The 26,506-nt window shown below is 32.6% G+C and overlaps 1 protein-coding gene across 1 annotated transcript in view; it reads right to left on the minus strand.

Annotated features, from left to right (window-relative positions):
- Nucleotides 1-26,506, minus strand: part of SYNE1 (spectrin repeat containing nuclear envelope protein 1) — a 593,997-nt gene that overhangs the window by 474,235 nt on the left and 93,256 nt on the right. Inside the window, exon 2 of the mRNA XM_051997964.1 lies at nucleotides 9,061-9,122. Coding sequence (XP_051853924.1) covers nucleotides 9,061-9,122 — 62 coding nt within the window. The remainder of the gene's footprint in view (nucleotides 1-9,060; nucleotides 9,123-26,506) is intronic.

The following is a 26,506-nucleotide window of genomic DNA, read 5'->3' on the forward strand; positions in this document are numbered from 1 at the left end:
ACATGTTTTACTGGCATCCATATCACTCTAATATATATATATATATATATGAGAGAGGGGGGAAGAATTTTTCATTTCCAGTAGAATATTCCAGTTTCCAACATAAAAATAGGGTCTCACAATTCTTTACAATAAGGATTAGAGTTTTAATAACATATTCTCAGATTTAAACCATATAACTGTGTAATCAATATAGTTCAGGAAACATAAGTTTTGACTTGGTATCTGTTATTATTATATGGGACCCAAGAACTTTGATCTCTGACTCTGAATAGCAACTTGTATTTGGGGTTCATTTAGCAATCTCTATTTCCTTTTAGAAGCCTTAGTGTTTTCATGGGTTAGCAGGAAGGAAAAAGTAACAGAATTGCCATACCTTTGGATGATTAAATGCAGTTACAGGAAAGGGTAGATATTCTCTTCTGTTAACCCCTGACTTTCTGTAGGTTCAATATTTTTTATTATATTGTACCTTTAAGGCATTTAAATTTGATCCAGACAAGAATGAAACTTGAAGAGATGACAAGCCAGATCTTGGAAACAGCTCAAATCTACCACATTATTCAAGCTTTTTGAATGCTTTAGCAGTTTTCAAGTATTTTATAAATGACATTTTCCCATTGTTTCTTACAATAAGAGATGGTTCTCTTATCTAGACAGTACACTCATATATTCCCAAAACCCTGACCAGAATTCTCAGAACAGTCGTAACCTAATCCTAGGATCAACGTTTCTTTTCAGACTAAAAAAACCTTACAAGTTTAGCTGCTATTATAGGCCATAAAGGGGGAAAGAAAATTTGGTGTCATTATCATTTGGAAGTTACCCATGAAATTGTATCCTACCAAAATTTCTTAAGTTACAGGTTAATACTGACAATTCAATCTTTACTTTGCTTTTCTGATTCAATTTTCTATTTTATTATAAACTTAAAAAATAGAAACAAATATGTAAAATTTAAAATACAAAGATGAACAGAAGGGTATTGTATATGTAATAGTGAAATTGATATTTATTTGTGTATATTAAATTTAACATAATAATAACAAAAGTATTCTGCTTGTCTGTGTCTTCTGAACAACATAGTTTAGCTATTTTTTATGTTTCTTTGAACCTTCTTCTCCTTCTCCTCCTTCTTCTCTTTCTTCTTCTTTCTTATTCTTCCTAGACTACTACTACCCATTAATTCTTCGCCTAATGTACTTTTATTTCATAGATTTTCCTCTAACAGTTACTTTTACAACTGAGTAGTCTTCTGTTGAACTCAATGATTCACTTCTGTTCCATGTCCAACCCAGAACCATTCTCACCATTTATAGATGAGGCAAAATATATGTAAAGTAATGGTATGATGTCATATTGTCTTCTATTTGGACCCTCCCTTCACTCTTTCAAATCAATAAACATTTATTCATTATCTAATATATAAAAAGTGCCATGCAAAGTACAAATGATACAAAAGAAATCACACGCTCTCTCTCTCTCTCTCTCTCTCTCTCTCTCTCTCTCTCTCTCTCTCTCTCTCTTTCTCTCTCTGTCTCTCTGTCTCTGTCTCTTTGTCTGTCTCTCTCTCTCACACACACACACACACATACACACAGACACAGATATCTGCTCTCATGGAGCTTATATATTCTTGTATTGATTAGCATATTCATTCTACATAAAGATACCATTAAGTAACTATAGTTCATTAAGTCAAAACTTTGGATTATAATAATTTACATAGGAATGGAGATTAGGATATTAAAAAAAACATAAACATGTCACTCATGATCAAAAGAAGGCCTTTGGCCAACACTCCATGACCAGTCCATTTTCTGGTTTCTTCTTAATTTTTTATTCTTGGATTTTCTCTTGCACTTTTCCCATTGTTTGTCCCCTCTTCTGTCTACTTAAAATCTCATTTTATTTCATGTTTGGATTGTGTTTCTCCTTTGTTTCTGCCTTTTTCTGCTTCTCTTGGCTTTTTAATTAATAATGTAGCATTCACTAAATACTCGCAACTCCCACCTAGTCCAGGTTGACCACTACAGATAGAAGCTTAATCACTTCAGTCTCATGACATGGTAGGGCTTGATGGAAATTTGTCACTATGAAGTATAAAATCTCAGATAGATATTATTCTCATTTCAGCCTTTCAATGTTTTATATTGAAACACATGAATAAAGATTGCAATTTCTGTATTTTCATTTTTTGATCCACATCCTTATTCAAAGTTTCTTTTATGTTTCTCATATTATAATGATGAAAACATGTTCTCTCAAGCAACATCTTCCTTAAGCATTTTTAAATTGCTTTGTGTAAAGAAATATCTGTACTATAAATTAATATGATAGTGACATATTAAACTAGTCCTGCAGAAGACCATAAAATCATATCCTTTCTGTTTTCTGGGAGATTTTTAAGGAAAATCTGAGAGAAATGCATGTCAGAAACTGTTCATGAGACATTTATCTTAGAGGCAAGGAATTAGATGACTTCTGTGATTCTACGATTAAACTATTATTTTGCTAGCAAGATAATATTAAAAATAATACCATGATTGGCTAGTTGTGATAAGTACTAGATAAATATTCTGACATTAGTTTAAATCAAAGGCTAATTTAGGAATCCCATTAGTGACTCGGGGCTAAAATGACAATAGCTGACACAGGCCATATATTTTATCTGCACTGATCTTTTTGTCTAAAAATAAGAGAAAGACAGTATTCAACTGATAAGCATTTTTTTATTTAAAAATTTTTATTGAGCCACCTATCTCTAAAAATCTGTCCTATGTACTATAAAGACTACCTTGAGTACAGAATGATTTTTTGGCCTTATTTTGTATCATCAGAACTTAGAACAGTGCCTGACATAAAGTAGGTGCTTAATAGATGTTTGTTGACTGGATAACTGACTTTATGAAGCTTATGATCTAGTAGGAGATGACAAACTAACACACAAGAAACCATAATGAAAATAAAGAGTAGAGTGGACCAAATGCTTCTTTATGATTCAAAATATGGATCAAAAAATAATTCTTGATTGAGTGACTGATTTAAAGGATACAGAAATAATTGAATGTGCTAGATTAATAGTTCTAGGTCTTGAAGAGACAATAGAGACCAGTTGTTCTAATTCCCTCATTTTGTAGTTGAGCAAATTAAAATGTAGGTAAGATTAACATGGGGCTCTAGGTAATAAGTTCAAGAGGCAAGATTTAAACTTAGTTTTCCAACTACATAGTCAGTTCTCTTTTGGTTATGCAAGGATTCATGGTAGAAATAAGACTTGTGTTAGCTTTAAAAGGTAAGTAAGATTTAATTCAGAAGAAGAGAGGACAATGCAGTCATGAGATGAAGAACATGACTAAAGACACAAAAGTAGAAATGAACATGCAATTTTCCTGAGACAGTGAGAATAATAGCAGTAGTAATAGAGTTGTATCAACAGCAATAGCACTAGTTATAATGGATATTTTTTAGGTCCTTAAGGTTTGCAAAGAACCATAATACATTATTTAATTTAATTCTCAAAACACTCTGAGGTAAATTCTGTAATTACTATTATTATCTTCATTGTGTAAGTAAAGAAATTAGTCAATGGTCAGTCAGTATCAGAGATGGAATTTGAGTCTAGCTTTCTCCCACTTCCAATTCCAATATAATTTCCAAATAGTATTTTCATTTATGAAAATACACAACTAACATGCAATGGGATAAAATAAAATGAAATACACTGAAATTATTATAACATATTATAATTCTATTCAATCTATTCAGTAAAAATAAACATCTTAGAAAATTTAGTATTGAATTTCAGTATTTTAGGAAGTCAAGAATATAAACCTATTAAAAAAGACTTAAACATTTTTTTAAAATAACTTTTTATTGACAGAACCCATGCCAGGGTAATTTTTTTACATTATTCCTTGCACTAACTTCTATTCCTATTTTTCCCCTTCCTTTCTCCACTCCCTCCCCCAGATGGCAAGCAGTCCTATATATGTTGCAGTATATCCTAGATACAATATATGTGTGCAGAATCGAACAATTCTCTTGTTGCATAGGGAGAATTGGATTCAGAAGGTAGAAATAACCCAGGAAGAAAAACAAAAATGCAAACAGTTTACATTCATTTCCTAGTGTTCTTTCTTTGAGTGTAGCTGCTTCTGTCCATCATTGATCAGTTACAACTGAATTAGAGCTCTTTGTCAAAGAAATCCACTTCCATCAAAATACATCTTCATACAGTATCATTGTTGAAGTATATAATGATCTCCTGGTTCTGCTCATTTCACTTAGCATCAGTTCATGTAAGGACTTAAACATTTTAAACTAAACTGCAGTCTTGAACAAGATTTAAACAAACACTTTTCTATAATGAATTACCATTTCAAGGGTGATGAAAGTCATTTTATGCCTGACACAACTTGCTGAATCACAAACAGCAGCAATCATATTCTACTGCAGTCTAATCAAGAAGACAGATCATATTTCAACTGAAGTTCATGAAATATTTACCTGCTAATAAGATTAGGAGGAAGAATTGATAAATCTGCCCTATACATCTTACAAACAGGAACTCTGCCATTTTTTAACCGTGTTTTCATTGTCATTTTGAAAAGTACAAAAGGGCATTCTAAATTATAAAAACTCAAAATTTGGAATGCCCTTTCATATTTTTCTTTTTTAACAATTTTTCAGTCAGAAAAACTCTTCTCTCCCTCCTAGACTTCCCATTTATTGAAAATATTATAATAACCTTTCATACTTTTGTTTAATTTTTTTTATTTGAAAAAAGGGATTAAGAAAAATAAAAATAGAAAAGGAATACAAAGCAAAATAAACAAAACAAAAGAGAGCATTGTCATGTGTCCAGCAGAACAAAGTAGGATTCAAAATATATAATAACAAATTATCAGATCAAGAAAATATATATATGTTAGTAGAAGAAATTATATTCATGAATGCCCATTTTTTCTTTACTTCTTTGTAAATTGCTCTTTAATTCTCTCTGCACATCTTATTTACTTCATTTCCCCCATTTTATCCCTCTACTTCCCCCAAGCAAGCTACAGTTAAGAAAAACATATATTTATGTATACATATGTAGATACATACACACATACACACATATACATACTCTCCTATACACATACACCTCCCCCCACATACACACACATGTCTTTCCTAGCCCTGCTGACTCTTTAATTAAATTCTGCTGCATAAGTTGCCTTGTTATTACTTAACTTTTCCCTACCCAAAGATCCCTCCTTTGTGTCTTTCCTCAACCTTTGCTTCCTTATCCTCTCATACCTCCCCCCTTATTTCTTTATATATTTTGGAGGATGCTATACCTTTAATGAAATATGCAGTATAGCCTGTTGAACACATTCTTGTGACTAGATTTTCAGAAGTTTGAACCCCCTTCCCTCCTCTAATGCCTCTGTGTCTATTCTTCTTTTGCATCTCATTTTTAAAACATGATTACTAATTTTATTTTAACTTTGCCACTCTTTCTTTTGAGCTACCTTATTGTTAATGTGAATATTAAGCATATAATATATAGGATATATAGGATAATATATAGTATATGTATATAAAATATATATCATAGAGTATACATTTCTTATATTTAAAAAAATCACAAAGAATTTGTCCATATCTAAACAGTTTGTCCATGTGGAAGTTCCTTAAAATTGATCTTTAGTATTGACTACTATATGTTGGATTTTCTATTAACTTTGGGTTTGATTGATGGAAAGTCCTGAAAATCTTATTTCATTGAATGTTCATTTTTTCTCATGAAAAATTATGCATAATTTTGCCGGGTATAATATTTTTGGCCATAGGTTTAGTTCTTTTGATTGTCAGTAGATATGATTCCAGGACCTAAAGTAGTTTATTGTGGTTGCTGATAAGTCTTATATAATTCTAATTGTAGCTTTTGTGAATTTGAATTTTTTTCTTGTTTCTTGCAAAATTTTCTCTTTGATCTGGGAGCTTCAAAACTTGGCAATAATATTCCTGTGTGTTTTCCACAAAGAATCTCTTTCAGATGGTGATCAGTGGATTTTTTCTATTTCTATTTTCCCCTCATGTTCTATCACTCCAGGACAATTTTCTTGTATTATTTCCTGCATTATTGTATCAAGGTTCTCTTTTTGGTCACAACTTTCTGGCAGTTTAATTATTCTTATATTTTCTCTTCTTGATCTGTTCTCCAAATCTGTCATTTTTCATATAAGATGTTTCACATTCTGTTGTATTTTCTCATTCCGTTTTGTTATTTCTTGGTCTCTGATAGCTTCACTGGCTTTCCCTTATCTGACTCTAATTTTCAAAGAACTATTTTCATCTTTGAGATGCTATATCTCCTTTTCTACTTGAAAAGTTCTTCTCATAATCTTGTGTAATCTTGCTTTTCTTGTTTTTTTGGTTTTTTTTTTAGTTTTTCCTCAATGTATTTCATTTGATTTTAAATTCTTTTTTGAGTTATTCTACAAATTCTCTTTGTGTGGAGAGTCATTTCACATTACTCTTTGCAGTAGAAGCTTTTTTTTTAAATTAACTAAAGTGTCTTCCTTTGAAGATGAACCCTAATCTTTCCTGTTCCCATAATATGTTCCAATGGCCAGTTCATTTTTTAAATAAGAGGTATTAGTATAATTGTGGGGTGGTGGGATAGTGGCTCAAACTTCCCTTCAGTTCTCTATTCTGACCAGGAATCCCAACCCAAGAAATCCACCCTCCTGCAAGTTGCTGCAGCCAGCAGTGTCCCTGCTTTACTGTCTCTGTATTCACTGGGTATGGGTTTCTTCTAGCCCAGGACTTCATCTCAGCAGCACAGATGGGACTCAGCTGAGGTTCATTCAGTCCTCCTGGACTTAGATCCCAAATTGACAAACAAAGTGAAAGTCTCGTGGTTCCTGCTGAAGCTCCTGCTATATCTAGCTAGACCTAGGGGTCCCTACTTGACTCTGCAGAGCTAGCTCAGAGGTGTCTGCACTTCAGACAGATTAATCCCAAGCCTGAGGTCTTCCTTCAGCTCTTCTGGAATTATAACTGGAAGACCCCTGTTCATTCCCAAGTCCTTTTCATTCTTCGGTCTATGTTCACCCTAAGGTGCAAATTTGTCCTATTTGTGGGGGAAACTGGGAGAGCTTGAAATTCACTATTCTACTCCAACATCTTCCTAAAATCCTCCAACCTTTTACGCTTATCAAAAGAAAATTCATTCCATATTAAATGCACTGGTATTTATACAGAGGTATTCTAAGAAGAAGAAGGTACTTGAATACACTGGATTTATTGAAATTCCATACAGGTGATCCATAGTCTTGAACTCTGCCAAGATGGCCTCCAAGGACCTCTTCACCAACCCCTCCCTCTTTCTTCCTTGCCCCAATAAAGAAGTATTTCCAAAATCATAGGATTTGTTTGTTATTATAGGTACCAATCAACTATTATGTCTGCATAAAGGGGAAGGGTCCTTATTTTACTCTACTTTCCCCCTTTCTTCCTTGTCTAAAAAAGTACAGACTGAGAAAAAGACAGTGAGAAAGAAAAGAATGAATTTTAAGGCATTATGAGAAGTCTTCTTTCCCTACCCCCATCATCATCAATTCAGAAACTTCTTTTAGTCTTAGCCACAATTCATTGTTCCTTTCAGTCTAGGGATGATAGCTTCAATCCAAAGATCTGACAGTATGAATTCAGGGTTTCTCTTGAAGTTTATATCTGTTTTCTGTAATGGGCCAGAACTCTGGAGAAGTATTCTTAAAACAAGGTGTTAACTCAGAGGAATTAATGAGACAATGGTTATCTAGTTTACATATATATTTAGTACTTAGCATGTTAATATAATGGTTCTCTAAGTTCACACATAATCAGTATGCTGTAATGATGTAATTACAATAAGATATATAAGAGCCAACAAGGACTGGAAGAGAGACATTTCATCTCCCACCATCCTGATGGTTCTCCTGATTTCATCACTTCTCTACTAGGACCAAGGATGCAGGCTGGTCCCAAGATCTTCCAGAGAGCTAGTCTGGACACTATATTTTAATTCACCCCAGTGTGGGGGCTCTAGAAAGCAGGAAATTACATTTAGATCTGCAGGCTGCTGACTGGCTGACTGATTGAGAATGCTGACACAGACTGGGAGACTGAAGAAGACAGTAAAAACTTTGGACTTATCACTGATTATTCTGGTGATTATTCTGCTGAGACCAAGGCTGGTCCAGAGACCTCCAGAAAGCTAGCCCAGAACATTACATTTTTTCCAAATAAAATGCAAAAACTTAAGAATTAATTTTTATTTTAGGTCCCAAATAGTGAAAAAAAAATTACTAACAAACAATCCTCCTCCTTGCCACCCACACAAAACAGCCACTTTCCCTGTAACACTTGTCAAAGAATTATGTAAAATATAACCATTGGTTCAATTCTAGTAGGCAGATGCATTATGAATCTAAATAATGCTTGGGGATTTACTTGCAATCATCAGGACCTGACTATTTCCTGATTAGATTATGATTAACCATATATTGCAACATGGATGAAAAACAGATTACAGAGTTAATGTAGAGTTACGAATAAGTTGATGAGGTCAGAATGTCTGAAGCTCCATTGTGAGAATGGTTTAGGCAAAGAGATCATGGAGCTAAGGTGTAGCCCTTCCGTAACATTTTATAATGTTATAACAGTCATCCAGGTGGATTGAAAGATTCTTATCTAGCTCTGTGTTTCACTTTGGGAGTTTCAAAAATTAGAAAAAAAATTCCCATTAGTAAATATATGTCTAATGAACACATACTTTAGAAAAAAATACTAAAATATTTCACAAAGATTAACAGGGTTGACCACAGACAATTTATATTTGATAGACACATATACAAGATTATTACTTATTATTCTTTTCAAAATTAAATTCACTGATCAATAAGTTACATTGCTTTATAGCCATGGACTAAGTTTTCATGGATTCCAAAATCATTGAGTAAGTAGCAATAATACTTTCTTTGCATCATACACCTAGTATAATTAAACTGCAATAGTATTTAGTACCTTAGCCAGATGAGAGTTGATCCATTTTGTAAAAGTCCGTTTTTGCACTATTTCTTGCTCATCTAAAAAAGAAGGACAATGATCCTGGTTAGATTTTATCAGAACCCACTAAGAGCTAACAGCATAGAAAATATCATAGTAATAAATAACTACAGGAAACAATTGCTGTTTTTCCTCATTCCTTTTTGCCTGCAATTTACTTGAAAATGAAGGAAGATTAACCTCAAAGGGTTTTCATCAATTATATTATTACATAATAAATATATATTAATCCATCAATTATATTATGTGATAAATGTACACTAAGATTTTGAAGTTTCCTATAATGTGTCAAGTTTATGACAGATTGTTGCATATATTATAATATTACCACATTTTAAGAAATTATATAAAAGCTAAAAATCACAATCAATGAAGAATAAGCTTAATTCATTTCAATACTCTTATTGTGCACTTAATATGTAAATGCAAGTCACAATGCCAGGTGTAGGGAACACAGAAATAAAAATGAAATTCTCTATAATCTTGAAGAGCTCACTTTTTCCAGTAATATAAATAATAATATAAAATAACTTCAAATTCAATAATGTTAATAACTGAGGTGACCAAAATAAAAATCCCAGAATAGAGGTTATACTTACACTGTGCTTTAAAGGAACTAGGAATTTGAAGAAACAAAAGTAAGGAAGGGGTGAATTATAGGCAAAGGTCCAGAGCTGGGAGGTAGAATGACATGTAGAGAGAATAGCTAGCAAGTCACTTTGTCTGAGACAGAATGTGTATCAAGGGAATTAATATGTAATAAAAAAGTGTAAGTGAGAGATGAATTATGGAAAGCTCCAAACATCAAGCTGAGAATCTTGTATTCTAGCCTAGAGACAAGAGAGAGATAAATAATATTTTTGAATAGGGCAGGGATATGGTCAGATCTAATTTTTTGGAATATTAATTTGGCAATGATGTGGAGAATGCATTGGGACAGAGAGACTGGAGACGGGAAAAGTTGCAAACAGGTATTTGTTAAACATTTATTATTTGTCATATTATTTATAACAATAAATATTATTTATTATTTCCTGCACTAAGGATTGGGATACAAAGAGGCAACTATATAGTTTCTATCTTCAAGAAATCACAATGTAATGAGATTAAGCTCATTTTTACAAGATCATAGGATCGTAAATTTAGAATGGGTAAGGACCTTGAAAATCATGTAATTCAATTCCTTTATTTTGTAGCTGAAAAATTTGAGTCACAGAGAAATGCCACGAATTACTAAGTTCATACTGGTAGTATCAAAACTGAGATGAAGCCCTAGTTCTATTACTCCAAGCTCATTATTCTTCCTGTTATTGTGTTGTATTTCTAAAAAGGAAGCTGAACTTCCATGGAATCTATCCTAGAGCTCCAGATAAAAATTCTATTCCTCAGTCCCTAATCAAAGAAAATCAACTCATGATCCCTAGAAAAATTGTACCTATCAACAAGCTTAGGAGGAGCTTTTTTTCAGCAAGTCATTCTTAAATCTAAAAGGACTAGATCATGAATCAGGATAAAGAAGGACTAGTGGATGAAACACATTTTGGTTCTAATTTGTATTTAAATTTCTTTATCTATAGAATAAAAGAATTGGTCTTAATGATATCTAAGATCCCTTTCAACAGTAATATTCCATGATATTCATTCACATTAAAAATTCTATTTTGCATTTCACACAAATCTCTTCTACTACTTCTTATGTCCTCTTTCTGTTTTTTTTTTTTTTTTCTCTCTCTCTCTCTGACCTAACATCATAATTGTACATTTGGGGCAGAGGTAGACATACTCATCTAAGGTTAGAAGTAGTAAATAAAGAAAAAGCAGATGTCTAGTAGAATAGGGTTTCTTAAGCTTTTCCCATTTGCCATCCTTTTCCCATTAACCACCCTTTTTTGCCAGAGACATTTTTAAGTGAGCTACAGTATATGTGTATATAAAATAGATATACAAATCAAACATTTACTGATAATCATAATTTTGTGTCCCCCAAACAAACTACAATGTAAGAAGCAGGGTTATAGAAGATATATTGCTGCTGCCTTGAATTGGTAAGCAAATATAAATCATCATTCCAGCATCTACTCCCTGTATGATATTGAGCAAGTCACTGCATTTCTGAGTTTCTGTTTGATTGTCTCTAAAATAAGATTAGGAATACTTGCATCACCTTCAAACTTGTTTAAGGAAGGCATTCCAAAACTCAGGAATGAGATACAATATGCTGAAATTGAATAATCCTGTATCATGGGCCAGAATTCTGAACTTGAAACAAGGATTTTTACAACATGCTAAGTCAATGGAATTAATAAATACAATGGTTATCTAGTTTAGCATGGTGATTAATAGTTTTCTAAATTCAGTATGATTGATTTAATAGTACAACAAATAATGCATTCCTAGTGATATAATGATCGGTTTATATTCAGTGTAGAATATATAAGCTGAGACAAACTCAGCCAAGGGAGGCAAAGACAGATTTATTCCATCATCCACCTGAAGCACAAACTCTTGGACTCAGACTCACTTCATCTCACACCACTGTGGTAGCCTATCCTCCTGCATTTTCTCTACTGAAATCAAGTCCCTTCTGAAAGCCAGGAGAAAGCTAGCTGAACATCAGGTGAAGGAGACAATAAAGACATTTGGACTTTAATACCTGACTATTCTCATGGAGATTAATCTGCTAAAAGGAAAACTGCCCCATAAACCTCAAGAAAACCGAACAAAGAACATTATAAAAATCTTTAGAAGAAGTAGCCTAACGAAGAAAGCTCAGCCATCAATAAAATAATTTTCTTGAAATTCTTATATTTTTCTTAAAATACTACTACTATATTTTCTCTTTAAATTAAGGAAAAGATTTAAATGTTTTTTATGAGAATCAAACATTGGAACTGTTCAGTAGCTAAATGGTTAATGGGCTAAATTGCCCAGGAAAGCTAGATGTTTTGCTAATTCAGGAAAATCAGCTGTATACTGCTGTTCCTTGCAACTTAAGTAAGGCAGGTACATCCTGCCACACACTATGCAGGAGGCACCACCTGTGCCCTCTGCCAGCTTTAAGTTCTACTGTTCTTCATTCTCCTACCAATGTTGGCACTACAGAACCTCTACTCATGGAGATTATAAAGTCTAACAATCTTAAGTAAAAAGGATTTAATCTTAAATTTAACAGAGGGGAAGAGAAATGCTCACATAAAAATTTCCAGGCCAAATATCCTAGAAAGCAAGAAATATGATTTGTGGAGGAAGAGGGGATGGGTTCAGAGGAATTCACAAAGAAAAATAATAGAATAATCAGGAGCAATATAAATGATTTCAAGTGTCAATGTGCTCACAGAATAGGTGAGAAACAAAATGTACCATGAAATTTTTTAAAATAACTTTTTATTGACAAAACCCATGCCAGGATAATTTTTTACAACATTATCCCTTGCACTCACTTCTGTTTCGATTTTTCCCCTCCCTCCCTTTACCCTCTCCCCCAGATGGCAAGCAGTCCTATACATGTTAAATATGCCACAGTATATCCTAGATTTAGAAGGTATAAATAACCCGGGAAGAAAAACAAAAATGCAAATGGTTTAGATTCATTTCCCAGTGTTCTTTCTTTGGGTGTAGCTGCTTTCCATCATTGATCAATTGAAACTGAGTTAGATCTCTTTGTTGAAGAAATCCACTTCCATCAGAATACACCCTCATACAATATCATTGTTGAAGTATAAAATGATCTCCTGGTTCTGCTCATTTCACTTAGCATCAGTTCATGTTAAGTCTCTCCAAGCCTTTCTGTATTCATCCTGCTGGTCATTCCTTACAGAACAATAATATTCCATAACATTCATATACCACAATTTACCCACCCATTCTCCAATTGATGGGCATCCATTTATTTTCCAGTTTCTAACCACTACAAATAGGACTGCCACAAACATTTTGGCACATACAAGTCCTTTTCCCTTCTTTAGTATCTCTTTGGGGTATAAGCCCAGTAGTAGTAGCACTGCTGGATCAAAGGGTATGCATAGTTTGATAACTTTTTGGGCATAATTCCAGATTGCTCTCCAGAATGGTTGGATTCGTTCACAACTCCACCAACAATCAGTGTCCCAGTTTTCCCGCATCCCTCCAACATTCATCATTATTTTTTCCTGTCATCTTAGCCAATCTGACAGGTGTGTAGTGGTATCTCAGAGTTGTCTTAATTTGCATTTCTCTGATCAATAATGATTTGGAACACTCTTTCATATGAGTGGTAATAGTTTCAATTTCATCATCTGAAAATTGTCTGTTCATATCCTTTGACCATTTATCAATTGGAGAATGGCTTGATTTCTTATAAATTAGAGTCAATTCTCTATATATTTTGGAAATGAGGCCTTTATCAGAACCTTTAACTGTGAAGATGTTTTCCCAGTTTGTTACTTCCCTTCTAATCTTGTTTGCATTAGTTTTGTTTGTACAAAGGCTTTTTAATTTGATGTAATCAAAAATTTTCTATTTTGTGATCAGTAATGGTCTCTAGTTCATCTTTGGTCACAAATTTCTTCCTCTTAAACAAGTCTGAGAGATAAACTATACTATGTTCCTCTAATTTATTTATAATCTTGTTCTTTATGCCTAAATCATGGACCCATTTTGATCTTATCTTGGTATATGTGTACCATGAAATTTTGAAACAGAGTTCTATAGATAAAACTTTTGCTGATAGAATAGGATTAATGGCAGAAATATTTTCCCTAAGGGAAAATATACATTTTTTCAGAAATTTATACTTTTGGAAAGTGATGGCTCATGAAGGCGGGGACTTTGCCAAGCATGGTGAAGGATAGCTAAGTGAGACTATAAAAGCAAAAACAAATCAAGAGGCATCTGAAGTCCTCAAAAAAAGAAAATCTGGCAGAAAAAGGAGGGAAAATGCCAAAGTCAACACCTTCACGAGCCACCACTGCTATTGTTGTTGCTCTATTTGATCGTGAATTTCTGTGTTTATATTTAGATGTTAGCTAAAAGATCTTTTTTTTTGGAAAACTCAGATTATATCTTCTTGCAGCATTATATGTTTCTAAATTCCAACAAATTCCTCTACACTTCTTTTCCATTCAATATGTGAACTGTGAAAACAAATTTTAATGGGATTTCCAAGTATATTTTTAGTTTATGCAGTCAAACAAAGCCAACTATATTCTAATTTTTAAAAAATGGAGAAGAAAAAACCAAACCAAAACAAAAAAGAATTCTTGTTTTGATGCCATCATTTCTTCCTATTTTTCCCCTAAAGAAATATTTCATTTCTTAAATTTCATGATCTCAGCATGTCTTCATCTATCAAAAATTGAAAATTTTTCTTGCTTTTGCAATTTATTATAATGCAAAAATGCTGAAAATTATAGACTTTACCCACAAAGTTTGCAAAAATATGCACTGAGGAAATTATCTTGAAAGTAAATATCTAACAGTATGCATAAAACATAACTATAAACTTATAGAGATTCTTTATAATACCTTGTTGGTATTGGGTGAACCAAACTATGAATTGTTTTCACTGTACAAGGAGCTATGTTTAAAAGGATATTATAGGAATATGTATAAAAAGGATATTATAGGAATATGTATAAAAATAAGCTATCTTATCATGAACTTTTTCTATATTTCAAGAATAGATCTGTACTTTCTTTTTTTAATTTTTTTTTAGTATTTTTAATAGCTTTTTATTTACAAGTCATATGTATGGGTAATTTTACAGCATTAACAATTGCCAAACCTTTTGTTCCAATTTTTCCCCTCCTTTCCCCCACCCCCTCCCCTAGATGGCAAGATGACCAGTAGATGTTAAATATATTAAAGTATAAATTAGTGGATCTGTACTTTCAAAGATATAGGTTATTTATAAATGAGGCAATGCAGGTCAGTGTCTTTTCTGCAAATTATAGTCTTAAATAATTGACTAAAGCACTAAAAGATTAACTGATTTGCTAAAAGCCACACAGCTAGTATATCTGAGGTGAGATTTGAACTGAGGTCTATCATACTTAAGGCCATTTCTCTATCCAAAAGGCCATACTCTTTCTCTCAAGGAAAAAAAAAATGAAGTCTGCCAGTGAGTAATTCATTTTCCCAACAATTCCATTCACATAATTTATTCTTTAGATTAGGCATAACCAGAACTGTGTGTGCTTATATTACTTTTCTTAGAATAGTTTTAAGACTTCAATTAAATAGTTCCTCTTTTGATTAATAGCACCTATGACTAAGTTTATCAGGTTTATCTTTAAAATGTGCATTTACCCTTATCCAGAGAGGATCAGCAAATTAGGCAGATAATGATCAAAATGTTCTATTACATTTAAACATATGATTTACAATCCATAAATATGTATAAAGAATTATTTGGATCAATAGGATAAATGAATTTATCTATATGGAGGTTCTAGTAGAGAAATATAAATTTTTGCTGATTCCCAATCTACTAAATAATCTTTTTATAATAATTATGCTTGTCAGTTATGTAATCTTTGGATAGACACAAATCTGCCCCTATTAACTCATGACCTCCATGAAAACAGCCATGTGCTATTATTTATCTAAACTCTCTATTTTCTATGCTCCAAATCATTATTAATCAGAGAAGTGCAAATTAAGACAACTCTGAGATACCACTACACACCTGTCAGATTGGCTAGAATGACAGGGAAAGATAATGTGGAATATTGGAGGGGATGTAGGAAAACAGGGACACTGATACATTGTTGGTGGAATTGTGAACACATCCAGCCATTCTGGAGAGCAATTTGGAACTATGCTCAAAAAGCTATCAAACTGTGCATACCCTTTGATCCAGCAGTGCTACTACTACTGGGCTTATACCCCAAGAGATACTAAAGAAGGGAAAGGGACCTGTATGTGCCAAAATGTTTGTGGCAGCCCTGTTTGTAGTGGCTAGAAGCTGGGAAATGAATGGATGCCCATCAATTGGAAATTGGTTGAGTAAATTGTGGTATAGGAACATTATGGAATATTATTGTTCTGTAAGAAATGACCAGCAGGATGATTACAGAGAGACCTGGCGAGACTTACATGAACTGATGCTAAGTGAAATGAGCAGAACCAGGAGATCATTTTTTGTTTGAGGATGTATTCTGATGGAAGTAGATCTCTTCGATAAAGAGTGCTAATTCAGTTTCAATTGATCAAGGATGGACAGAAGCAGTTACACCCAAAGAAAGAACACTGGGGAATGAATATAAACTGCTTGCATTTTTGTTTTTCTTCCTGGGTTATTTATACCTTCTGAATCCAATTCTCCCTGTGCAACAAGAGAACTGTTCAATTCTGCACACATATATTGTATCTAGGATATACTGTAACCTATTTAACATGTAAAGGACGGCTTGCCATCTGAGGGAGGGGGTGGAGGGAAGGAGGGGAAAAATCGGAACAGAAGTGAGTGCAAGGGATAATGCTGTAAAAAATTACCCTGGCATGGGTTCTGTCAATAAAAAGTTATTTAAAAAAAAGGAAAAAAAATAAACTTTCTATTTTCCCCAATACCTAGAACTGTGTGTTTTGTTCAGATTAATTGATTTTAAAATAGGGACTAAATTAAAATGAAAAGTTAAACTGGTATGAAAGATAGACAGAAATCTGACATTTGGACATATTTGTAAAGATTGAAAATGGAAGGGGAAAATAAATGGAAAATCAGGGATAATTTGCTTAATATGATGAATGATAAAAGTCAAATCAGATCATGCAATATAAGAGATCCCCTTTGGTGTATGAATTAACCAAAATAGCTTTTTCAAAGGAAAAACTATTAAGTACTTCTTTTACATGGTAATAGTTTGGATAACATTTAGTGAATTGAAGAATGTCAAATATAGTAGGGCAATGAAATGAAATTAAGGCTCTGTGGCTACTAAATGTTTATACTAATTAAATAATTCAAGTTCCTACTGAATCCTCATTCCATTTAATTCTATTATTTAACATTTCCCCCTGATATTTTCAAAATAAAATGCTGTGGTAGGAGTAGAATTATATAAAAATCTCATGGCTCACTGAAACTAAAAACCTCAGGCAAATAAAGCTTAGGCATTCCATGGAAACATTAAAAATTAGACCTAGAACTAACTTTAGAGTTCACCTCCTCCAAATTATTCTGGCTAAAAAAAAATTCTGTGGCTTGAAATATCTTAAGGAAATCCATAAATGATTGACCTGCGAGTAGATAAGAGATGGGAGTAGGATGATTTTTTTTAAGTGTGCAAGAGAAACAAGCCTATTTTCAAAATTTAAAATTCTGCAATAATAATTAATTCCACATCTTATACCTTATAGCTTACAGTGGAAAATATCAGTACTGAAATTCTCTCACATAAATTCTCTTCTTATTGCACAGAACATCCTGCTCAGCAGACCACAAGGCTTGAGAAACATTGTTCTCTTTAGCCTAAGCCTTTCATTTTAGAAAGGAAAATTGAGATAATTCGTTGAAATATTTAAACATATTCTTGTGGAGACATCAGGATATATTTTGTTTAAGCAGAAAGAACTACCATGGTGACAAAATTCCAGCAAAATGATTTTGTTCTTTATTATTATAAATAGCTAATAAGGTCACAAGGCCAAACATTCTTTGTATGTTGTGCTGGTCAGTTCCCATAACTCGTGCTTTTAATTAGGCACAAAAGCAATATACCTATTTGAGAAGTACCAATAATATAGTGTACCCTTGACTCAGGCTTGGAAATTATACACTTCTAATTAAAATTAAATTGCTTTTCGACTGAAATGCAATGTAATGTAAAATGTAAACACAAAAAAAAGACTATGGGATCTCACAATTTGGCTAAGGGTTGGACTTGGTAAGGTCATAGTGGTGGTGGTGATGGTGGAGTGTGTTTATGTGTTCATGAGAGACTGGGAGGAGAGAGACAGACAGAAACAAAAGAGAGAAAACATATCCTATTATTGTGCTTGGGTTATTATACTATTAAAATCTAATAATTCATCTTTTTATTATAACTGATTAGAGTTTATTTTTTAAATTAAAATTACAAATTCAATGCTGTATTTTTATATTATCAATGCTAAGGTTTTCAGGGCCATAGAATCAATGAATATGATATGCATGATAATTTAAGGAATTAAGTAATATTTTATTAAGTTTATATAGGAAAAATAAATTGTATATGGAATAGGTTTTCAAAGGACAAATTAGCAATGAAAGTTAATAACTACAGAAAAGAAGGGCTCCAAATGAAATATAAGAGTAAGGCATGGCCTCTAGCATTTTTCTGTGACCAGAAACTGCTCACATGTTACTATAAATAAACAAAAACCCACCAACAAGAAGTTTATCATGCTGTTTCCAATGCCATAAAATCAAATGTCAACATGTTTCCCTCCAAGAGTAAAAAAATGAATCCAGGGATGGTGCCACTTGCCTATAATGCTTCTATTTAGGCTGGTTAATTTCTTAAATTTGGAAGCTCTGAGGCTAACACTAGGGCTAAAGCCCATTGAGTGTCTGTACACAGTTATACACTAGTATAGTGAGTCCTCTGATGGAGAAAGGACAGGACTTCTAGCTGCTAAAGAAGGTGTAAACTTTGGGCAGGTCAAAAACTAAGTAGGTTAAATCTATGTTGATCATCAGTAGGATTAGGCCTTTGAGTGATCCCATTACTGCCAGCCAAAGGAAGTGAAGGAGACCCAATCTCATAAAAAGGAAAAAAAAAAGAAAAAGGATGAAAATATTGCAGATTATTTTTAATTTTTGCATTTCTAAAAATATGCTACTCTGTTTTGGGGAAATTATTTACTTCAAAATTGCTTATGAAGGGAGTAAATTTTGAATAGTCTGAACAGAGTTTTGTCTTCCAATGGGCCTTTTGTTATTGTTTCAGAAAGAGATTCATATATTGATAAAACATTTGCAAGCAATAATATTATATATTGTCTGGGACAAGAATCATACATAATAAGTAAAAGAGAGGAGATGAAACCTGTTCAAGTTGAGAGTATGTAGTTCCAACAGTAAGATCTCAAGTTCACTGAATTATTAAAGAATTTACACAGACCTTTTCTAACTTTTGTGATCCTTATGATCAAACCGATAATGCTTTCATGTATGTAATTTCAATTGAAACTTGCTTCACCCTAGAGATCTTTAGCCCTGTTTATTTTATAAACAAAACGTTCCTATGTATTATTTGTACTCTATCTGTGGTAGAGCATTCTGAATTTGTATTAGTCTGATCAGCCACAGTCAGACAATTGTAACTTGATGATAACATAGTGATATCATTTAGGTCCTCTTTAAGATCAAAGGACAACAACCATATATAGACAGAGACTGGCTTGAGCTAGTAGCAGAAGTGATTACAAAAATATCAGTGTCTCTTTCATTAAGATTTATGGCAAGTTAGAATGATCATGAAGGGCAAAACAACCAAAACCGGATTTCCTTGTTGAGATTGCCAATGGCAGCATGGCCCTATGACCAGGTCTCACTCCTCATATGACCCCCCTCATCCCCTTTTTCCTCCAGAAAGGATGTTTTTGGCAAACATCTATGTACTCAAATATATGGGTGATCAGGTTCATGAATCTTTTTATCTAAATTATAGATGCCTTTTCACTCAAGTTAGGAATTTGATTTATTTTGAGAATAATACCAAATAGAAGATAAAATCCTTAAACCCAAAATCTGTTATTTTGGTTTGCGTCTTTGTATTTGCAGAACTCAGTTACATACAAAGCCTTGCACATAGTAGGGCTTTAGTAATTATTGTTTGAAATGAGAAGAGTTCTCTAGCCTTTAGCATCTTTATTTTCAAAATGGCATAAATAATCTTTATAATCATTTTTGTCTTTAACATTCCATCATTTTAGATCTTCCAACTTCAAGACCAAGTTATTCAAAAGCACAAAAGTAAGAAGACATATTGTAATAGACTTTAGATGTGGATGGAATAATGACAGTGATGATATGAAAAACAATGTGAATGTAGAAAGGGGATCATGTATACATACTACAAGCTAGAGTAAATTCATGGAAAAAATCCTACTTCCATTAATGCACCATCTATAAAATATGTATATTAAAAATCATAACACTGAATTTTAAACAAGAGAATGAAGAATATAGCTTAGTTGCTAGCTGGGAAGATGGACAAGATGCTGGCAAAATTTACTGTGGGCTACATGTAAGTTCTAACTTATCAAAGGATGTCGTTGTTGCCTACTTTCGCAATAAAGTTACCACAAGTGTGCAATTGTTTCCTGTTGGGACTACTTATCAACATCTGCACAACAGGAGGAAAGGCAGTACCTAAAAATTTTCTAATATTTCTTTTAGTCAAGTGTTTTAACATGGAAATTCATTTCAATTTAAATGACAATGCTTTCCCCTCAGATTAAGAGAAGAAAAAGAAGCAAAACTTTTATATTTTTTCTATTTCATTTGGCCTACATCTTTAGAGTATTTAATATTGTTCATATGTAAAAGATTTTATGTGCATATTCCTTTAATTTTTAAAAAATTCTTCATTGTTTAACAAAGGTTGATTATTGCAATACAAAATTAAATCATCTAGAAATTAATTTTAATATTACATATCTCTCACTTGGGTTTATTTTGTTTGTTTTCCACATGGATCTTCATTTCTTAGCAAAATCTAAATATATAAACCAAGTTTGCTTCTAAATATCCATTCTTCTCTCTTTCCTCTCTGAGATAGTAAACAATCATGTAAAACATATTTACATAATAATTTTGTGAAAGAAAACACAGACCCCACCCCCAAAAAAACATGCCACCGAAAATATAAAGTATGTTTCAATATGGTATGCTTCAATCTATATTCAGACTTTATAAGTTCTTTCTATACTAGTTGTATTTCCCTAGAAATTTGAATTAGAAAGGAATCAGTACTCCTTCTTGAATTTGAATCAGAAAAATAAGTGAGAGATTGGACAGTAGAATCCAAAAAAGTAAATAATTGCAAATCAAACTCTCCCTCCTCATATTTGTTTCCTAGCTTCCATCAACAAGCCAAAAAACAAACAAACAAAAAAATCTCTTTTATACATTTCTGGAGATTGGAGAGAATGCTACAAGTAGAAATACAAAAGTGGGTCCCTGTGAAGACAGATAGAGGAAGCTCTTTAAACCCATAAACCTATGGAAACTGCTTCCCTACTCTGCCTCTACTTGGTTCTCATAGACACCTTGCTCACTAAACCCTAGGCAAAAAGGACCAGTCCAATCCTTGGAATATGCAGGAAGTAAGCCCAAAGCACAGATGGCATAAAATTAAAATTCCATGGTGTGTATTTTGTAATCAGTGTATCACACATCCATATCACCACCTTCCACAATCTGGCACCATTTGAGATTTCCAGTCTTATCTCATATTACTCCCTTCCTCCCATTCCAAGCTTGAATTAAACTGTAATACTCCCTCCATTTCCTTGCCTTTACTGAACCTGTAGGCCAGGAATGCCTTTCATTAGCAATCATTTTTTTTTTTTTACATTAAATCTGTGATTTCATGATTATAAGAAACTCCTAATACAAATCTGCATCTTCTTTGTATTTTATATAGTCTTACATTAAAGAATAAGGGTAACAGTCACTGGTGAGCAGGGATGGAGCATGAATTGAGATTTAGCTGATCATAAGGCCAGGTCTCTCTACTCTTTGTACTATACAACCTTTCAACAATTCTCGAGGGCAAAGCAAATGTTACTTTTATGAACCCTTCACTCACCATCTCTGTCCATAATGACCTCATTTGACTCACATAACGCTTTGTTTATGATTTCTTTAAGGCATCAATGTGCCAATAAGTATCTGTTCATATCATACAAGATTGTAAACTCCATGAGAACAGTGACTAGGTCTTGTTCTGTGAAGTCCAGGTTAGTTCCCTGGAGGCCTCAGAATTAGCAGGAGTCAGGATAAGCAAAAGTCTTTGGTCTTTAGGGGGAGAAGTGAAGGGAATGGACAAAACCACCACATGCTCTCCACCAACTGACCTCCCTTCTCCTCTTCCTCCTCCAAAGTGACTCTGGCTTGTCTTACTCCACCCCCTAATCCTTCCTACGATTATCTGTATACAACAAAAGATCAAGCCAGCACAGATGAGTGAGAAAGGCCATTTTTCCAAGCATATGCTAATAGAGTATTGTCCAATAGGTAATTAGCTTTAAGTGCTCAGTTGTCTGACTCCAGTGCACCTATTCAGAGTTTCAGCCCTTTACATTGTTCAAATATTTTATTTTCCAATGTCTAATCAAGATTTCTAAAGATGAGCATTTGAGAAATACTTATGAGATGAATTGAGATTCAAGAAAGCAATCTTCTTCCTCTCCTGGCAAAGCAGTTACTAAGAGCTTATTCTTTTCTACTACACATAAAACTAAAGTAGGAAACTGACCTGAATATAGAATTCTAAATTCAAGCAGATACTCAGCAGTGATATCTACTGGCTACTTACTGAGAAATGAATTGAGTACATCATAGTAGGAGGTAGAAAAATTGGGTCAAAAAGCACCCAAACTTAGAAGACTCTGTAAAGCATTTTTGATGGATCATTTTGATTAATAGACAAATTATTAATTAATAGACAATTATATATACATATATATAGTATAGCATATATATTATACATGTACATATGTGTATATATGTAATATATATATATACATATACATATGTACATATGTATATGTATATATATATATATATATTATATATATATATATATCCATGAAAGATCTGTGATTCTGAATTCTCATCATCAATATACTATATATGATTTAGTACAGCAGTCCTCATACTTTCAAGAACTTTTCAGGGGGTCTGAGGTCTAAATTGTTTTCAAACTAACTCTAAGACATAATTTATCTATTGAAATACTTTTGCCTCTTCAAATTTATATTGCTGTGTAAGACTATATTTTCTTCCGGTATTATAACCAAATTAAAATATCACAGTAGAATGAATTAAGAAGCAGATATAAGAATCCAGCTGCATTTTAAAAATAAAGATTTACAAAAATATATAAAACAATGCCATTCACTAAAATTTGCTTTGGAAAATAAGTCACTATAATAAGATTTAATAAATTTATTATTATTTTAAAGAAATTGATACTTTTTTTTTAATTTTAGCAGTTTTGAGTGAAATAAGCAGGACCAGTAATACATTGTATACAGTAACACCAAGAATATGTAATGATCAACTATGAAAGACTTGGTTCTTCTCAGTGGTTCATTGATCCAAGGCAATCCCAATAAACTTTTGATGGAAAATGCCATTTGCATCCAGGAAAAAAAATAATGAAGATTGAATGTAAATCAACACATTCTATGTTCACGTCTTTTTTTTTTTCCTCTGTTCCATGGTATTTTCCCTCTTGTTCTATTTTTTCTCATAAAGCAATGCACATCAATCAATCAATCAATAATATTTTGAAAAAGAAAAAAATTAACAGTTTTAATTTCTAATAAGTTAAATATTGAGATATAACTTATATAAATAATACCTCTTTGGGCTCCTTAATGGGTTTTAAGAGTATAAAAGAGTTCTGAAATCAAAAAGATAAAAATGGCTAATTTAGGATATAAGTCTTAGAAAGTTTCCTGAAGAACATATAAGTAAAAATTACTTGTCCCAGGTCATGCAATGTCTCAGGCAAAATTTGAACCAAATTCCTCCTATTTTGTTATATTGCCTTTATAATGGCAAAAATGAGCAATATATTAAAGTAAATATTTTAGAAAAACATAAATATTAATGCAAAGTAAGTCCATTATTTCACTTACATATAGTCAAAACCATATCCTAAATTTTAGTCAGCTGAAAAAAATTTATGATTAATTAGCATTTAGACACATTCTTAAGAAGTCTTTATTAACTGGAATTATAGAGTCAGAGCAGCAAGTGGTACAGAGGATAGAGTACTAACCCTGGATTCAAGAAAACTTATCTTTATGATTTTAATCCGGCTTCAGATACTTATTAGCAATGTGATCTTGGACAAGTAATTTGATTTCAGTTTTCACAACTATAAAATGAGCTGGAGAAGGAAATAGCAAATCATTACAGCATTTTTGCTAAGAAAACCTCAAATGGGGTTAAAAGAAACTTAATTGAAAATGACTGAATGACAAAATAGAGTCAATCAAAAATGATTTAAACTTTCTTTGGAGAGAAACCTGACAAATGCTTTCATAACACTCTACTTTTCTGGAAACCATTTCTCTACAAATGAAAATGAGAGAGATGAAGAAAGAGAATTAGGGAAATCCTAGAGTAAGGCACTGAAATGTATCTGGGCCTGTTTATTCTATTGTCTAAATATAGCTGTAACCTGGTAACTGATCATTCCAAGCTTTCTATTTCTGTTAATGATAGAAAAAATGGAAAAAATTGTGGAAATTTCAAACTTAATAAGAGCTTAACCATTAACTAAAATAATTCTATAGTATTAATTTTACATGTGAAATCATTCTACTGAATTCACATATGCATATCCACATAATATATACTTTATATATATGTATATATCTTATGATATGTGTACTAATTATACATATTTTACATTTTTTAAGTGCTCTTGCCAAGTGCCAATATTAGAAACAAATTTACAAAGATAAATACACTTTATTCCATTTCCCAAGGAATTTTTTTTTGATGACCAAGAAGAATTAAGCTTATTTCTTTTTATATATACAATATATATTTTTTTATTTTTACTTATTTATTTTTACAATAGTGGCTTTTTATTTTTCAAACTACATGCAATAATAGTTTTCATTATTCATCCTTGAAAAACCAAGGAATTCATAAAGATGATTCTCATCTCTCTGTGAAACACATACTTTTATATGAATATTTTACCAACTTAAAAAAACAACAACATAGAAATATCTAGAGATCATCCAGATTGATATTCATAATAGATTTCATCCTGGTTTCAAAGAAAAATATTTTCCACAGTGAGGATCTTTGTTCGTAGTGATCCCAGGTATTCAAATCTCATAAGAACAAAATTAGCATCATTTGCACTATCAATACACTAAAATCCTATTTAAGAGGAGTGAACATCTATAGAATCAGAAAGAGTTCATTTTAAAAACCTGGTACATATCATAACACTTCACATCACTTAACTAAGCTTATGACTGGAATTCAGAAGAAAAGGAAAGTATACACAAAGAATAAATAATACCTTTTATCTTGCTATGAGTCTTAAAGTCTGTTTCCAACATACTCCACCTGTTCTATTGAGTTTTGGAAGCAACCTTAATTCAATCAGGATCCAAACCAAACACAGGTTTTCACCAAGGAAACTTCTAACCAGCTACCAGCATTATCTTCTAGGCATTGCTATAGCAACACTTCAGTTAAATGTGCTGCCATTATTTCTCCTGTTCTTTGGTCCTACCCCCTGCTTACTGACCAACTGCACTGCTTCCTAAGTGAGAACCACTTCACAAAGACAGTATTTATACATCTTTTTAAAAAGGTGCTATGCATGAACTTTGAATGGAAAACTCAAGATTCTGATGTCAATGTGTTAAAATTATGTTATCTAAAAGTTTCAGGATATGAACATAAATCATTTGTCTTATAGGAATGCCCCCTGATTTAATTCTCCTCAAAGTATTACTTGCTAGATTAAATCCATTGAAAGGTAGGATGCAGTGGATAGAGCGCCAGCCCTGAAGTCAGGAAGACCTGAGTTCAAATCTGGCCTCAGACACTTAACACCTCCTGGCTATGTGACCCTGGGCAAGTCACTTAACCCCAATTGCCTCAGCAGCAAAACAAATAAACAAATAAACAAAAAAAAAAAAAAAGAAAGAAAGAAAGAAAGAAAGATAGGATGGTGAAGAGTCTAGCAGTAGTGTACCTTCCTCAGAGTAAGGAATAGCCCAATCCCAGTCAGACACATACTGACAGTAGAAACTAGGTAAATTGCTTAATCTTTCATTGTCCCAGGCAACTCTATGAAACTATGAATTTCTTAGAAGTTGCTAGTCTCCACAGACGTAGGGATAGTTTTCAAACTATTTGATCCCTGGACATTATCACATTCTTTAAAAAATTGAGGTGCTTCACTGTAACAGCTTTTGTTTTTATAGGTTAAAACTATTGATTCTGTATGAGAAATTAAAGTATCTTAGTATATTGTGAATAATAATTTGTGGATCCCTAAAGGGAGCCTAGAGATCCCAAAGGATATCCAAACCAGACTGTGCGAATTGCTACTATAGTTATACAAATGAAATCACAGGTCCTGCCCCAAAAATAACATGAGATCTTTTGTATTTGATAACATATACAAAAGTTCCTTTTTAGAATTAATGAGGGATTCACTGAAAAAAA

The sequence above is a fragment of the Antechinus flavipes genome, chromosome 4 (assembly GCF_016432865.1).
Source record: "Antechinus flavipes isolate AdamAnt ecotype Samford, QLD, Australia chromosome 4, AdamAnt_v2, whole genome shotgun sequence".
Taxonomy (NCBI): domain Eukaryota; kingdom Metazoa; phylum Chordata; class Mammalia; order Dasyuromorphia; family Dasyuridae; genus Antechinus; species Antechinus flavipes.